Source organism: Hydra viridissima, unplaced genomic scaffold (assembly GCF_058129835.1).
Source record: "Hydra viridissima isolate aposymbiotic clone 2 unplaced genomic scaffold, HvirCarnegie_v1 scaffold_15, whole genome shotgun sequence".
Taxonomy (NCBI): Eukaryota; Metazoa; Cnidaria; class Hydrozoa; order Anthoathecata; family Hydridae; genus Hydra; species Hydra viridissima.
The window spans coordinates 5,478,415-5,494,105 of NW_028324314.1; the positions used below are offsets into that span (position 1 = coordinate 5,478,415).

At 30.0% G+C, this 15,691-nt stretch overlaps 1 protein-coding gene across 5 annotated transcripts; it reads left to right on the forward strand.

The window, feature by feature from the left end:
* The first annotated feature begins 235 nt into the window (after nucleotides 1-235).
* Nucleotides 236-10,852, forward strand: LOC145193574 (uncharacterized). 5 transcript variants are annotated; one of them, XR_016447694.1, is made up of 10 exons: nucleotides 236-377; nucleotides 850-916; nucleotides 3,836-3,875; nucleotides 5,753-5,891; nucleotides 6,343-6,411; nucleotides 6,501-6,587; nucleotides 8,132-8,296; nucleotides 8,536-9,518; nucleotides 9,609-9,773; nucleotides 9,854-10,852. XR_016447694.1 is itself a non-coding variant. In XM_090073303.1 (9 exons), the coding sequence occupies exons 1-8, from the start codon at nucleotides 276-278 to the stop codon at nucleotides 9,493-9,495; spliced, it is 1,629 nt and encodes a 542-aa protein (XP_089929429.1). In that variant the 5' UTR covers nucleotides 236-275; the 3' UTR covers nucleotides 9,496-9,518; nucleotides 9,609-10,852. The 5 variants fall into 5 exon arrangements, 4 of the variants coding, with proteins under 4 accessions (XP_089929429.1, XP_089929431.1, XP_089929430.1 ...); XM_090073303.1 differs by having other exon boundaries at nucleotides 9,609-10,852; XM_090073305.1 differs by lacking the exon at nucleotides 9,609-9,773.
* Nucleotides 10,853-15,691: the final 4,839 nt, after the last annotated feature.

Genomic DNA, 15,691 nt, shown 5'->3' on the forward strand with positions numbered 1-15,691 from the left:
TATATAAAATTTTTTAGTATTTATCCAATGTGGTCAAATAGGTTAAGTTTGTTTGACTTCAGTTTTATCTTCTTTTAGTGCAAAGCTAATTTGAAAAAAGTTTCCATTTTAAAAAAGTAATTGGGTAGATGATAAACTTTTATATAGTTCTATACGTAGTTTAGAAATAGCCACATTTATATTAGCTAACATACAGATCAGGGTGTGTTTTTATACTTAAAGCTCCTTTTGATAAATAAAACCTATGTATTAATTTATAGAAGGTTATTATAAGCATGGCTATGACTGCAGCACAACTTCTGGATGAATTGATGGGAAAGGATAGAAATTTAGTACCTGGAGAAAAAAGCTCCCAAGTTCACTGGTCACATCAGGATGTGAGTATTTTATTGAATATTTTAAAAATTGAGAAAAAATATTTTTAAAATTGATAGTTTTCAAAAGTAATTACTTTGTATACTGTTTTTTAATGTGCATGTTTTTAGTTTCAATTTTTTTCTATACATTTAATTTTAATTTAGCCAATGAGTGAATGCAGATGCCTGAGTGCATTCTAATCACAAAATCAAATAGTATCAGTGTAATTAACCAATATCAGTCTATCTTCAGATTCACAAAATACTATTTCCTTAGTTTCTAGATTTATATATTTATAAAGAATTTCTATTAGGAAAAACTTTAGCTTATCACATTCATGCACATTTCATAAGTTTCTGATAATCATAAAAATTATTATACTTAGAAAATAATTATATAACTGTCTTATTGTAATAAGACAGTAATTTGTATTTGCTTGAAATTATTTAAATTATTTTTTTGATTGCATTTAATTTTTAAAATTATGTTTAGTGTTGCAAGTTCTTCCTATGTGGCTTTTGTCCATCAGATTTATTTACTAATACAAAAGCTGATTTGGGTAAGTTTGTTCTTTTTTTTTTTTCTTTTTCTTTTATATTTAAGTTTAATAATAAAATCTATTTAGCTTACATACTAAGTTTTAGGTACTAGGTCATTTCAAGATATAAATTTATTTCTGGTAATCATATCCTTTGTTAAAAAAAGACCAACTGGCAAATGGTTTATTTTGAACAACAATTTAATGTTTCTTAAGGTATGCAAGGTAAAGAATTTTTGTAAAGTTTGGATTTCAGTCTGATTAGGAATATACTCTTTCATATTGCTCTTAATTTATTTCATATAAAAATTCACTTGAAAATGAGTCATAAAATATGGTATGTTTTCACTGAAAATGCCAAACAAGAAGTATATATTAGAGTATTTCTATAAGTTTTGTATTAAACTATCAAATCTACAAATTTGTTTCCTTACACACTTTTGTCTCCTATGTTCTTGATGTTCTGATAAATATTAATCATTAAGTAAATTTCAGTAAATCAATAAGTTTGCTGTAAATGGAAATATAATTTTATTCATAAGTTGTTAATTTTATTCATTATTCATTAAAATTAATATTTAAAAAATGCAGGTAAACAAATGAGCAGTAAAATTCATTTCATAAAAAGAATAGTATTCTAAACTCATAAATGCTAAAAAAGATTAAGTTCCAGTCCCATGGGTGTGTGTTTCAATAATTTGAAAGAAGGAAATTGGTGAACTATAGCTCAAAAAATGTAGTAGTTTGCCAAAATCAACCATCTGCATTTCAACCATCCAATGATCCATGATCAATGGCTTATAGCACCAGAAATTGAGAAGTGAGAGCAATCGCTCTCGCTTCTTGACCAAGCTGACCATGGAAATAATATTTAGTTGCAGAAAATTGACCAGATTTTTTTGAGAACATTTTAGTTTATGGTATGTCTGTAAAACAAAAAAATTTTGTTTTAAGGGATCATACATGGAAACATACATAAACTCAAATGTTCTCAAAACATCTTGGTTCGTAAGAATTTTATAAAATTTTATTTAAAAAAAAAATTATAAAAGAGCGATGTTTCAAAAATATTTATTCTAAATGTAATTTATTTTGCTTTAAGTTTCTTAGCGTTAAGAGTTCTTTTCTTTTTTTTTTTTTTTCTTTTTTTTTTTAAATGTTCTCAAAATGAATAAAAAATCTGGCTAGTTTTTCGCAACTAAATATTATTTCAGTTTTTGAGAACGATCGCTTACTGACCAAGCCTGGAAGTGATTGAAAGAAAACCCCTGTGTAACACCAAGGAGGAAAATTGAATACAACAGAAACTTATGGAATTATTTGAAACAGAAAGCTTAAGATTGATTATCGGAATATTTACATGAAAATGACATAATAAAAAAAATTTAATTAAGGATTTATTATAATTAGATTTATAAAGTGAGTATGTGGGAATATAAATACTGGTAATAAGATGTCACTATTTCATTAGCTATATATTAACTGGTGTGCGATGGTCTGTTGATGTTATTTGACTCTCTGCAATGACTGTACTAGGTGAATGGGCAGTTGTTGCATCTGTCTCATTAACCTTGTAGATTTTATGAGGTAAGATTTTGATAAAAAGTATGAAATTGATCATTAAAAAAGGTTTCAAAACTTTTTAAATTAAAGCTGTTGGTAATTGCAAAGATAGCACAGAATGATGATGCTATAGCCAGTTTGATTATGTATACAATTTTGTTGGAAGAGTTCTCTTGAGTTGGCAATTTTTTTCTTTCTCTTCAACCTTTTCTGCTTCCTTGACTTTGAATTTGAGCTAATCATTAAACCCATACAGCAACAGTTTTGGGAACTAAGCACCAAAAATTGTAGGAAATTTTAATCCAGGAGCCTTAGTATATTCTGGATCAATATCTTGAAAATTTATCAAAATTAAAAACTAAAAAAAAACTAGAAAATTATTTGTTCTTGTTTTTAATTCTAAAATATCCTGAATAGATATATATTTTTTACCATCCACTTAGCATAACTTAGAGCTTCAAAATGATATTCTGTTCAGAATGCCAGCAAGAAAGATAATAGCTAACTAATTTTTGTCAGTTATTTAAGCTAGACTTTGTTGAATTTCTGTATCTTGCTTCTCTAAAACTTTAGAGAGATAGAGTAAAGATCGCAGTGTACCTTGAGTTGGTGGAACTTTTGCAGCTGCAGCAGTTGATGCTGTTGTTGATACTCGTTAAATGATGACAGGAATTTATACTGTCATCACCATATTTATTGCTTTGCCTGCTTGATGTTGAGTCATCATTTTCTGATGTAGTAAGCTGATGAGTGAAAGATATTGCTTGATTTATTTAGTCTGTTTTTTTTCCTAGTATTTTCTACTGCAGTACACTCCAGTCTTGTTTCTTCATTGTTTTAATTTTTATTTTAGTTTTTTATTTTTGTCAACCTTTTTTCTCTCTCTCTCTTTAGCTGCAAGTTCCAGTCAAATTTTTCTCTAAAATTTTCCATTATCATAGGCTTTCTTCTCGAAAATTGTATGGTTTTTGCCAAAAAATAGAAATTTCTTGAATTACTAATTTTGCACTTTTCTTTATTGGAAGAACTTCTACATACTGAATAAAGTAATTAAAATTTTTCAGATGAAGGTAGTTTGGCTCTGACCTTTTGATATTTCTTATAAGAAAAATATAAAAATCTTTACTTAATATATGCTATGAAATTCCTAAAGAAGTTGATATCTAGAATCACAAGTCTAGAATGAACACAGAGTGTTTATTCTAGACTTGGAAAATGAGTTTTTAACATCAGCATAAACACTTCTGAAACAAATAATAAATGAAAAATCTGTAGTTTATTATATATTATCACTATCATTAACATAAAATAGAAAAAAAAGGTAATAATACTTTTTTTTTTTTTTTTTTTTTTTTTAACATAAATATTATTTTTTAGGTCCTTGTCCTAAAGTACATGATGAACAACTGAAAGTAGAGTGAGTATAGTTAGTTAAAGTTGCCAAAATTTAGAAAAAAAGTATTAAAAGATAAAATAAATATATATTTGTACCTAATGAGGAAGATCAAATGCTGTTCGTGTATCAGAATATTGATCAATGTCTAGTGCTCAGACTTATAATAACTTTGCAGTCACTAAGTTAAAATATTTTGTTGAATAATTTTCAGTAGTCTTTCATATATTTTAATAGGGATATGCTGTCAGGTAGAAACTGATTTCAGATTCAAATTTTTCTTTCATTATCAATTTTTTATTTCAACAACTTTATTATTCATTTCAAAATACAGTTTAACACAGTTAACCTATATAATAGACTTTGTGTTGTTAATGGCATTTTTACTTGTTTAGGGTCTATATTACGGTGGTTCAAGTTATGTGGGAAAAAATTTTATATTTACATTTTATGGGTGCAGTTCACTTCTTTTTTTTATTCCTTTAGCTAACCCATCCCACCCCACCACCCTCCAAAAAAATGAGGAGGAGGAGGGTTAGGGTGGTCGTGGTGATCATCTTAGTCATGTGACACTTATAATGGTTTCAACGCCTCTGATTGAATGGGTTGCTAAGAATTGTGAACTCATATCTTCTCATAGCTATAGTTTCTGTATTGCAATTATGAAAGAATTATTTAACAAAACTTTTTTTTGTTAAATAATTTTTTCATAATTGCAATACAGAAACAAAAATCTTTTTTGTCTTATTAAATCATTTTGAACATTATAAGCATTTTTTGATATCTCACACTGCAGAGAAAGCGATAGTTAATGATAAAGACAAAACATTTTTCATTTAGAAGAAGTATTTTATCAGATGTATATTATTAGCAGAGAAAAAAGAAAAGGCTTTGTTTTGAGTAAAAAAAAAAAAGAGAGAGATCAAAAAATCTGTTCCTTCTGAAATTATCCATTTTTTAGATAATGATAGTGAACCTAATGAGAAAAAATGAAATAATTCTTTAAAGTCCATCATTACTTAAGTCAGTCAAGGAGAAAACTTATATCATCTGCTAGTGTTTTCTAGAATTTGGCAGCTGCACTAAGCAGTACAAATAGAGGTAATTGAAATGCTGTAAATATTGCAGCTGCAGCAAGATTATATTATGCTCCACTATAAGAATTTTCAATACTTTCAGTGTCTGATAGTAGCATTAGTTAAGTAAGACAGGGATGTTGACTTGAAATTTCTGCATATGAAAAGATAATTTTTTATCTGATTGACCATTAGTTGTTTACTTTAATGGTAAGTTCTTGCAGGATGATTTTAATGTAAAGTGTCATTTGACACAACAGCTGCCAATATGGAACAGGCATATCAAATAGTTCTGGTGCTTCATTCAACGATTTTAATTTAATATAGCTGCAAAGTTACCAGTTCACTTCAAAAGCTGTGTCCAGATCTGGATTAAATGCAATTATTCATCTTTTATGGTTCTGTAGAGGTCTATAACAAAGAATGATGAGTAAAAACAACCTCTCCTTCGGTTTGTGGAAAGTCATTGAAAACGTTTTACAACCCTAAGAAAATTAGTGTTGTAATCTGTGTCATAAACCTTGCAACTTCTGATCTATCATGCTTGCAATTGCAGAAAAGTTTGTCAATAATATTGCATACATTCTGTAGATATTACTGTATGCTAATGTACTTTCAGATGGACTTCTTCATATAAATCTTTGAGGCAGTTCTCAGCTTTTACTGTTCATTTTCAAATTTTTGTGTGTGTTGTTTGTATTGTATAAAAGGAATAAAAAAATTGAAGTACACATGAATATTTTCATCTTTTATTTTTTGAACCACCCACTATATAGATTTAATCTGTTAACTACTCAAGCTCTCTATTTTGGATAAAACATTTAGTTATGAAAACTCAGATGAGTATGGTGAACTTGGATATGAAAAAGATTTTATCCATTTCCTAAGTAATATTCAAGCTGATGTTGAACGTAAAATAAGAAGAGGGCATGAGAGACTCCTAATGAATAAAGCAAGGGAGCAGGTAATTTTAGTTTAATTTTTTAAGCTGGCTCAGGTTGCTTGTTTGTTTCAAGCTAGCTTTGTAGTACCTTTTAGTATCTAAAGAAAGTCCTCCTGGTTATGCATGTTTTTTATGTAAAAAATTTTTCATTTGGGTTTTTTGTCTTCTTGTGATCATGGTTTTTGATTAGTTTCCTGATTAATTTCATATGATTTTGTGAAATTTTAGCATTATTACTAGTGCATATATTATGCTAAGTGCTTATGAAAATATTTCGTTGCCAATTTTCTACCAATCTCTAGTTCTTATACCAATTAAACATTCAAATGCTTTAAAAGATGTTTTCAAAATTAAAAGAAGAAAAAAAATTATTTTATCTGAAATTCTTCAGCCTCTTCTTGTATCCACTTTCATTTTTGAAGTTATGTAAAATTGAAATTTTTTTATTTTTTATTTTTTTACATTTTTTTAGGAACTTGCTGTAAATGATAGTGATAAAGTTAAAATGCTAACTGAACACATAAACCAAATGCTGCAAGAGGTTCTTCTCTGAAATATTTATGCAAGTTCTTTCTATTTGAGTTTCGCTTCTAGTTTGTGGCCAATAGTGCTAATTTTTCCTTACTTTAGGTGGAACAGCTTGGCTCAGAAGGTAAAGTTGATGAAGCTCAAGGTGTAGCTAAAATAGTTGAACAATTAAAAGAAGAGCGTGAACAGGTATATTAAAACTCTTGTGATTACTGTGTAGATGTCTTTGAATGTACAACAGTTTAACAAGCATTTTGAAATAAAATATTACCATGGCACTTATTCAATAAAAAAAACTTCACAAAAAAGTTTGGTTTTGTATTGCAGAAGTTTCTCATCTGCAGTAGTGTACAAAAGTATTTTTACTTGGAGAAAAAAAAAGTGAAAAAGAAAAAAAATTTGGTAAAAACACTTCTTTGAGAGATTGAGATGAGCTTATTTAGCTTGTCTACAGGCATACTTTTCCATTTTTGGTGTAAAGCTGCAAACAAGTTGTTTTTGTTAGTGTAATTTTCTTTAACTTAATGATTAAGCTCCTCCCATAAATGTACGATGGGGTTTAGATCAGGGCTTTGGTTTGGCTTGTCCTAAACAATCACTCTATTAGATGTGAACCAACACAGCATGGGGTAGCATGTAATTTTTCATCAAATTACAATAGTATTTGGCATTGATGCTTTTGATTTGAACTAATAGCCCAAAATAATCACAGGAATTTAATCTCATCAGATGAAAACAAATTATATTTACTTTCATCACTCAAAACACGTAACTCCAATCTTGTTTAGTCCATTGTAAATTCTCTTTGCTAAATTTTGCTCTAGCCATTCTGTTCTTTTTTGTGATGTTTTTTGACTAGGAAGTCTTCCAAATAAAATGTTATTATATAAATGTTTTTTCACAGTTGAATGAGATTTACTTCAGAATATTTGTTGTATTCAGAAGTTATCTGGTGTGTAATAAGACAAGAATCACCTTTTGACACTTGATATAACTGACAATCATTCCTTTCAATAGTTTTTTTTTCGTTGACATGGTTTTGTTTTTAAAGTTATCCCGCATGGTTTTATTTTTGTTTATGTAGATGCCAGCTATTTGGATAGTCCAAATGAAATTTACTGAAAAATTAACCCTAGCTTAATGTACAGTGTTGGCATCAGCACTTTTTAAGAATCTATAAGTGGTTTTTACTTGAAATGGTTCTTCCACATAGAAAATCTGGTCCACTGTGGTCAGTCCTATCTGTGATAATTCCTTAATATCATTTCTCTCCCACATGTAAAGGAAATAGAGAAACTTTGAACTTGCCCATCAGGAATCACATTTTGAAGTTTCCAATGACTTCTCAGTTATAGCTGTTATAATTTAAGGCAATATTTTGATATTGTAGTCCTCTTTTAAGTGCACAAAATAAGTCCTAGGGACTTCTTCCAATATGATGCATTATAACTTTGAGACTGGATAAACTGTCTTCAAATAAACCCCATTCATTTAAATTGCAGCTGATTCATATAGCCTAGTTATACTGATAATTAATCCCTATTTGGAGGCTGGGAATAGAGTAATAGATAAAGAAATCTTTGGATAGATAATAGGTGTACTCTTGTCACTTTGATGTATGGAAGGGTCCACCATGCAGAAGTACCAATTGCTTGAGTCAGTTTTACACAGTAAAGATTGTTCAATATCTTTTAAGCAGAGTTCCTAAATAAATGTAATTTCATTACCTTTAGCATAAGCAAAATCCTATTGCTGGTCAAGAAAAGCAGATGGAAGTTTGTGAGGTATGTGGTGCGTTTTTGATTGTTGGTGATGCTCAGTCTCGTGTTGATGATCATTTGCAAGGGAAACAGCACATGGGGTATGCAAGAATTAAATCCACTTTGGAAGATATGAAAGTAAGAAAAAGCTATACTATACTATCAAATCCATATAAATATGCATTTAAAATTTTTTCTTTTCACTACTCTGCGCTCATTTTACGTTTTAATTCAGACGCAATCTTCAAGATAAGTTTATTGTAAAGTTGTTCAATTCAAATTTAAATATCCTTACATCACAATCAAAAATAATTAGGTTGAACTTGGTATCTGCAGCTCTGAAAATGCTTCATACTCTAATACCTACTGCTTTTTAGGAAAAACCATGGCTTAAGAAAAGGAGAGAGAGAGAACTTGCAAAAAAGGTTGACAGAGTTGATGAGAATAAAAACAACAAGAAAGAACGTCCCCGAAATGACGAGAAAGAAAGATCTCAAAAGGAACGCACTCGAGAGCGTTCACGTGAACGTTCACGTGATAAGCGCCGCAGAAGCCCATCAAGAAGTCGTGATAGAAGAAGCAAAGACCGTGATAGAAGAAGTAGAGATCGTGAAAAACGAAGAAGTCGAGAAAGAAGTGGACATCGCGAGAGAAGTGATCGTGAAAGAAGCGACCGTGACAGAAGTGATCGTGAAAGAAGCGACCGTGACAGAAGTGATCGTGAAAGAAGCGACCGTGACCGGAGTGAACGCGAAAAAAGAGATTATGATAGGAGAGACGATGGAAGTCGCGATCGAGAAAAAAGTCGTGACCGTGATTCGAAGCGAAGAAGCCACAGAAGCAAAAGCCGTGATAGAGATACAAAGCGTAGAGATCGACGTAGAAGTCCAAGTGGAGAAAAAAATAGTCATCGTAGTCGCAGTCGAGATAGGGAACGTGATAGAAGAGGTCGTAAGAGCAGCAGAGATCGAAACGAACATAAGTCTTCAAAAGAGCGGGATGATGAAAACCGAAGGGACAGTAAAATTATTACAACAACAGACATTAATGGCAATACCTCTGATGGTAGTAATGCTAGTGAAAAAGCCAATGGTGCATCTGCGTTACATAAAGAAGATATCTTTGATGTTCAGAAAGACATAGACACAGACTCAAATAATGAGATACAGATGGAGGAACAAAACAAAAGTGTATTTATAACGACATTTTCACAAGATAAGAATCCGATTCAAACAAACAGTAATGAAACAGAAGTAGTAAAGAGTGGCTCAATTAGCGGTGAAGACAGCCTTTTAAATTTAGCGAATGATGTATCAGAAGAGATGATGTACAGTTGATGTAAAAGTTAGAAAATATAAAGGTAAGATTTGAAACTAGATTTCAGGGGGTTTCTTGAAGTTTTCTTATTTAAGGACGATTTTGTTTTAGTGTTGTTTGCCTTTCGTTTAAGCGAGCATGTCAGAGAAACTCTAAACAAACTTTAGAAAATTAACCTAAGCTTATAAAAAGATTTCTTCGGCTTTTCATGTTATTTGCTTGAAATGTTTCTCTGAAATGCTTTTCGTTCTACTGAGAAGATTGGACCCTCGTGAAGATTTCAAAGGCAGCGCTTAAGGTACCGATTCGTTTTCAAAATAATTTACGCGAAATTGATTTCCATTACTCAACCAATTGTTTTTGATTTTAATTTCACAGAAATGCTGAGGTTAAAAGAGGTAACCAACTCAAAAATAAAGGTACTCAATATCATGTATAACTTGGAAGCGTTTGAGGTTCATTTTCTTTTACAAACAACTTTTATAAAAACGAATTCCATGCTCTTCAAGTCGCTTACTTTTCGTGGTCTTTCTTAAAATCTTTTGACGCTTCAGAGGCTTCCTTTTTTCATCAAATTTACTTTGTTTTTTTCTGTGTAAATTTTCTCCGAGTTTTACGCGTGCGTGCGATTAAGTTTTATTAAATCATATCGACAAAAGCTTATTTGCATATTTGGCGTCGCTCCTAAGGCTAGGTATGGCCTGAATTCCGATTTAGAAAAGATGTCTTTTAAACTTGACATCTTTTCTTATCGAGAAATGTCCTTTAAAGATGAGAGAAGATCAAGGTGGTATGTATTTGACGTTATGACGAATTATAAATGTGAAAGGTTCTTTTCATGATGACAGGTATTTGATTTGATTTTGAGATAATTGTATATGTTACTTTCCCATTTACAGCTATATAGTAAAAGTACAGCTAATACTTTAAACGATGTTAATAATGATGTTTTTACCATAGATATTGTTGCGCAGGGTTTTAATATTTTTCAATTATTATTTATGCTTTTCAAGTTAAAATACTACATAGTAGATTTAATTTCTTTAATGTTTTTAGCCTTTAAAAATCTATTAATTGCTAAAATTTATATACATTTTCAGTGAATTTTTCGATTTTATTCTTTCTGAAAATTTTCATAAAAAGTTTCTTCATCTTGGGTTCTCAAGTTGTTGATTCGTTTTTTATGTTTTTTTTTTTTTTATTTTTAGCTACTTCTAGCGGTTGTCAGTGAATGTACCCCTGTCTAATTGACATGTCGTTTATGAATTGAAATTGTTGTATATATGGTTATTTGTGAATTCAAGATTGCAAGAAAAAGTGACTTTATATCAAGTTATTTTAAACTGTTTTTTACTAATAAAAGTTTACAGTGATCAATTTTTCGTTTCGTTTTTTTGTTGTTTGTTTATTTATTTTTGTTTTTTGACTTTGTTACCAAAGTTAAATAACCCATCCCTTGGAGTTTGCTTTTTTATAGCAATTAAATTGTGTATGTAAATGTTTCGATTTTTGATATAAAAATATCATCAGTTCAGAGGACCTAAAGATCTTTAACCGATTACGAATCAAGTTATATTGTGTACGTACGTAGCATGAACTATGTTTGGCTAAAGAATGCATGAGTTTAAAGATATTTCCATTTTAATAGACAGTTTGAATGTTTAACGGTTTTATTGGTTAAGATGAACAATACGAGCTCGCAAAACTTTAAACATTTGTCCTTTTTATTAGTCATAAAAACAGCCTAAGAGGTTGAATGATATTAAAACTATCTAATATTACCAGCTATTAGTAAAATTACCTATCTATTAGTAAAAATCAAATGTTCTATAAGAGAACAAACTTTGCAAGAAGTCAATAGTAATTAAAATCCAAATACAACAAGTCAAAAATATGCAAGTCCCATAAATGTCAATGCAGATAGCAACAAAAGATTTTAAATTTATTTTAAGAGCAGGTTTTTTATCTCCTCGTGTTGTTAAATTTTTTATGTTTTTTCAGTTAAGAAATTTTTTTTCTTTTCATCAACCTAGTTGGAATTGCTTATTCTAAAGACATCACAAAAACCTCTAAACATTTTTCTAACAGTTCTACGACTTGCCAATATTTAGGTATGGAAAAGTATCACTGTCATAACCAGAGCCAATTCAGTCGCTAATCAGTCGACCTTTTCATTATTACATGGTTAACAGCTGAACCAGAATTGATTTTTTTGATGACTGATTTATAACTGTTTAATTTGTCCACTGATTCATTTAACGACTGATTCACAAAGGTTTTATTTACAGATAGATTCAAAACGGTTTTATTTGACGATTGATTCATAATGCTTTGATTTGCTCTACTGTTTTATTCATTCTTGATGAACCGATTACTATTGATTCATTTTCTGAAAATTGAAGACTTAACCCTAGTAAATTTTTTAAATGACTATTGCATTGATTCATAATACTTTCATGACTATTGCATTGAGAATAGTGAATCAAAGGGGGGGGGGGGGTAAGCCTCGGTTGCAAAAGCAGATTAAATACTATGTTACATGTTCGAAACCCACGTATGATGTTATCTAATGTGAATGCTTTATCCCGTGCTGAAAGGTCTCAGAAGTTAGATTTGTTTGCTGTGACTCATGGGTAGCAGTTCATTAGCTCCTTACAGATATGATTTCAGGATGTTTCTGGTAGTCTAAGAATAATCCAACAGCTAAAACCAATGTGAGTAATGTGCTGGCATCTCCATAATTTCAATCTGATTTTCAATGGCCACTCAATAATTCCAATGAGTAGCGAAAATCACAATCGTTAACTCTGAGAATTTGTGGTCCATCTTTACCAATGTGTGGTGAAAAGGTATTTGTATTGCAGCTATAATTGTAATAATTTCACGTTTGCCAAATGGTAGATGGTACTTTGTACTCTTTGCAACAATTGCTTTTACTGATCAACTGAAGACAGAACTCATCATGCTTAAAATTAATTGATAAATAACGAGTTTTTGCAAAAACTCCTTCAGTTAGTAAAAGCATTGTGTAAACATTTGAACTGACACGAGCTAACAGATGATACTAGTAGATGCTTCTTCTGGATTTCGCAAAACAAGATTTTTAAAGTGTAGCTTGAAAGAAAATCATTTCTCAGGAGGAGTAAAATACTTGAAATTTATTTTATATTTTTTACTCAGTTGTAGATATGCTCTATAACAATATATGCTATATATTGTTTTTTTTTTATTTGTAAAACGCGGGAATTTTATGACCCTAAAGGATGAAATTATTATGGAATTTTTGATTCCATAATAATTTCATTCTTTAGGGTCATGGCTGTATGGGGTTGTGGAAAATTTAACTTATATATTTTAAGATGCAAGACCCCTCAAAACTTTTAAGAAAATCTTTTTTTTTTGTTGAATGTATTTCAGGGACGAAATTTATCGCTAAACACAGCCTTGAAAACCATTTTTAAAATTGGATTAAGTTCTTTAGATTTCTAACGTTTCCTTCGACTAGGTAAATTTGATCTGCTTAGCAACATGCATAGCAAAGGATTTTTAATAAGAACTGCGAGCTGTTTTATTATAATATAATTTTGTTATCTAATAATCTTTATTAATATTGAGTCAAACAAAGTACTAAAAGTAAAAAATCAAGAAGATTGAAATAGATATGCAAGAAAAATTCTGATGACTCAACTTTATCAGCAGCTCCTTTTTTATTAGAACTGAAAATGTCTTTGTTGTAAAAATGTCACAAAATAAACTAAGATATGTAAACTATAATGGTGATGGTGATTGTAAAAGTTATTCATACATTAAGAATACTTATCCTAATATAACGGTGAGTGTATTGGATAAATGCAAAATGTGTTGGCAGAAGATAGAGAAATCTTAAAAAGTTGTTATAGGAGTTGGAGGAGGAAAAGAAAAGTTAACAAATGCTACAATTCACTGTCTACAAAACCTCTATGAAATTGCTAGAAATGTGGTTGAATGAAATATTATTGCTATGGAATTGTTTTCTTTAGTCAAATTTAACAACACTTTAAACTTTTAACACCATTTAACAGAGCTTAATACTTCCAACACTACAATTTATATGTTTGGAATGGTAAACCATAATGCACTGAACATTTTATGTTTGGAATGGTAAACTATAGCGCACTGAACATTTTTTTTTTAAAATAAACCAATTAGGAAGTTGAAATAAAATTTTTGAGTGTTGGCTCCATTTTCATAAATATTAATTGATTTATTAGACCAAGTACAATATAAACCTGCAATTTCTAAAGTTATTGCAGAAAAAAAAATTTAGCTTGAAGCTCTGTAATAATTGGCAAATACGTGATAAAATTGCCTTAAAATTTAAATCTTAAAATGCTTGATCTGAAGCCAAATATATCTAGAAAATTTATCACTCGATTTCCCTCTGTTAATGAGAAAAAGAGGACTTAAAAAGTGAATATATTATGACAAGTAGTAAATGCATTTATTGCTACTTTAGTTATATATGTATTAAAAAAGTCAAAAAAAAAGGCAAATAAAATAATTTTCGATTTTCACAATAATCTTGTAATGAACTGAGGATTAATTCTTAACTTGTTGAAAGTTACTGTGGGAGTACTTATTGATCAATTGAAACTGTGGAGTGGAATTATAAAAATTTACACTATCTTCAGTTCATTAAATTCATGATGTTTAACAAGTTCATTAAATTGTGCATGTTCTTGATTTTAGTTTGATTTTTTTAGTTGAAGATCCTTCTCAGGATTTCGTTCACTTTCGAGGTTTTGTTGATTATCAAAGTTATATAAAGCTGAAATCTTTTTCAAAAATCATGCCTACTTTGATTGTTTCGAAAACACAAGAAAACATTTGATACTTTTATAATTGAAATCCACTAAAAAGTTTCCTAGTTACTGTGATATTTACTTAATTACCGTATTACCTTTTATAAAAAATCATTTATTTTTATACAAACCTTTTTTTCTCTAATCCTGAGAATCTTTTGTTGGTTTTTACTAAAAATGTTCGAAAGCACCTTTTTGTGTTTCATCCGAATAAAACTTACCCACAGGTAAATATTTTAGGAAAAAGAGTTTCTATTTCTATTTTTTAATTTCTCTTCAAAGGCACAATCTTTCTCTTAAAAATCCATTTCATTTAACAGCTCATTTTCATCAAACAAATTATCTGCATCTTACAAATCGTCTTACAAAATCATCAAATCTAAAACAACAACAATTTAAACTATATTATGATGAGCTGACTCAATTTGAATATCTCGTGGTGTTTGAGCTACGCCAAATTTTACTATTTATTTATTAGGCCTTGTTGTTGATGTGAATTGCTTGTTGCAATCCAAAAATATTAGTTTCTGCCAAACTGAAGCATCAATGCGGTCTATATCATCTATATCCAGTCTTGAGGAACATGTGGTAGGTGTTGCACATAGTCTTGCGTTGATTTCTTGTGAGTCCCAGTTTCTGTATAACAGTTAATAGTTGATCTCCTTGTTGAAACAAAGTGACAATTACGATCTCTTTCATTCATCGCTGCAGTCTGAGGAAGAGAGAATAAAGAAAAAGTGGCTGCAAATAATCTCTTTATCCTTGGCAGACACTTTAATCATTAAATGAATACGATTGGCACATGCGGTACCTATAAATGGCATATTAGGCTGGTGTAAATTTAATCACCTTGTAGTAGCCAAAATCTGCTATTTTTACCTCTTATCTTCCTCGCCATACAGAAGCTTTTCTTTTTAATCATCTTTTACAAGAGAGCCACGAGAAAATCATGCATACTACGATAATCATGATTGATATAAATTAAATAAACAAGTCTTTAATTACTTTAGCCCTTTTCTTAAAAATTCTTGTGTACAAACAAAGAGATCGCATAAAAACTTTTTCCATGAGATAAAAATTAAAACAGCAAAAGATCTGCGCAAATAACAGAATTTTCTCTTTCTCCCAAATGACGCTCGTTTTAACGACCAATTGCCACTTCATTACTTAATTATGTTTTGCGCTTTGATTATTTTAAAATTTATTTTGAAAAGAGGATTATCTTATCTTCAATTGATGTTATAAGAATAACTTAAGCATGATTTTTAAACAATATTTAATTAGAGCATTCCATAGATTCACCGCTTGAAAAATTATAGGTGAGTTTAATGCAGGACAGCTTGCGCCTCAAACAAGATTTGCGACGGTCTGTCAG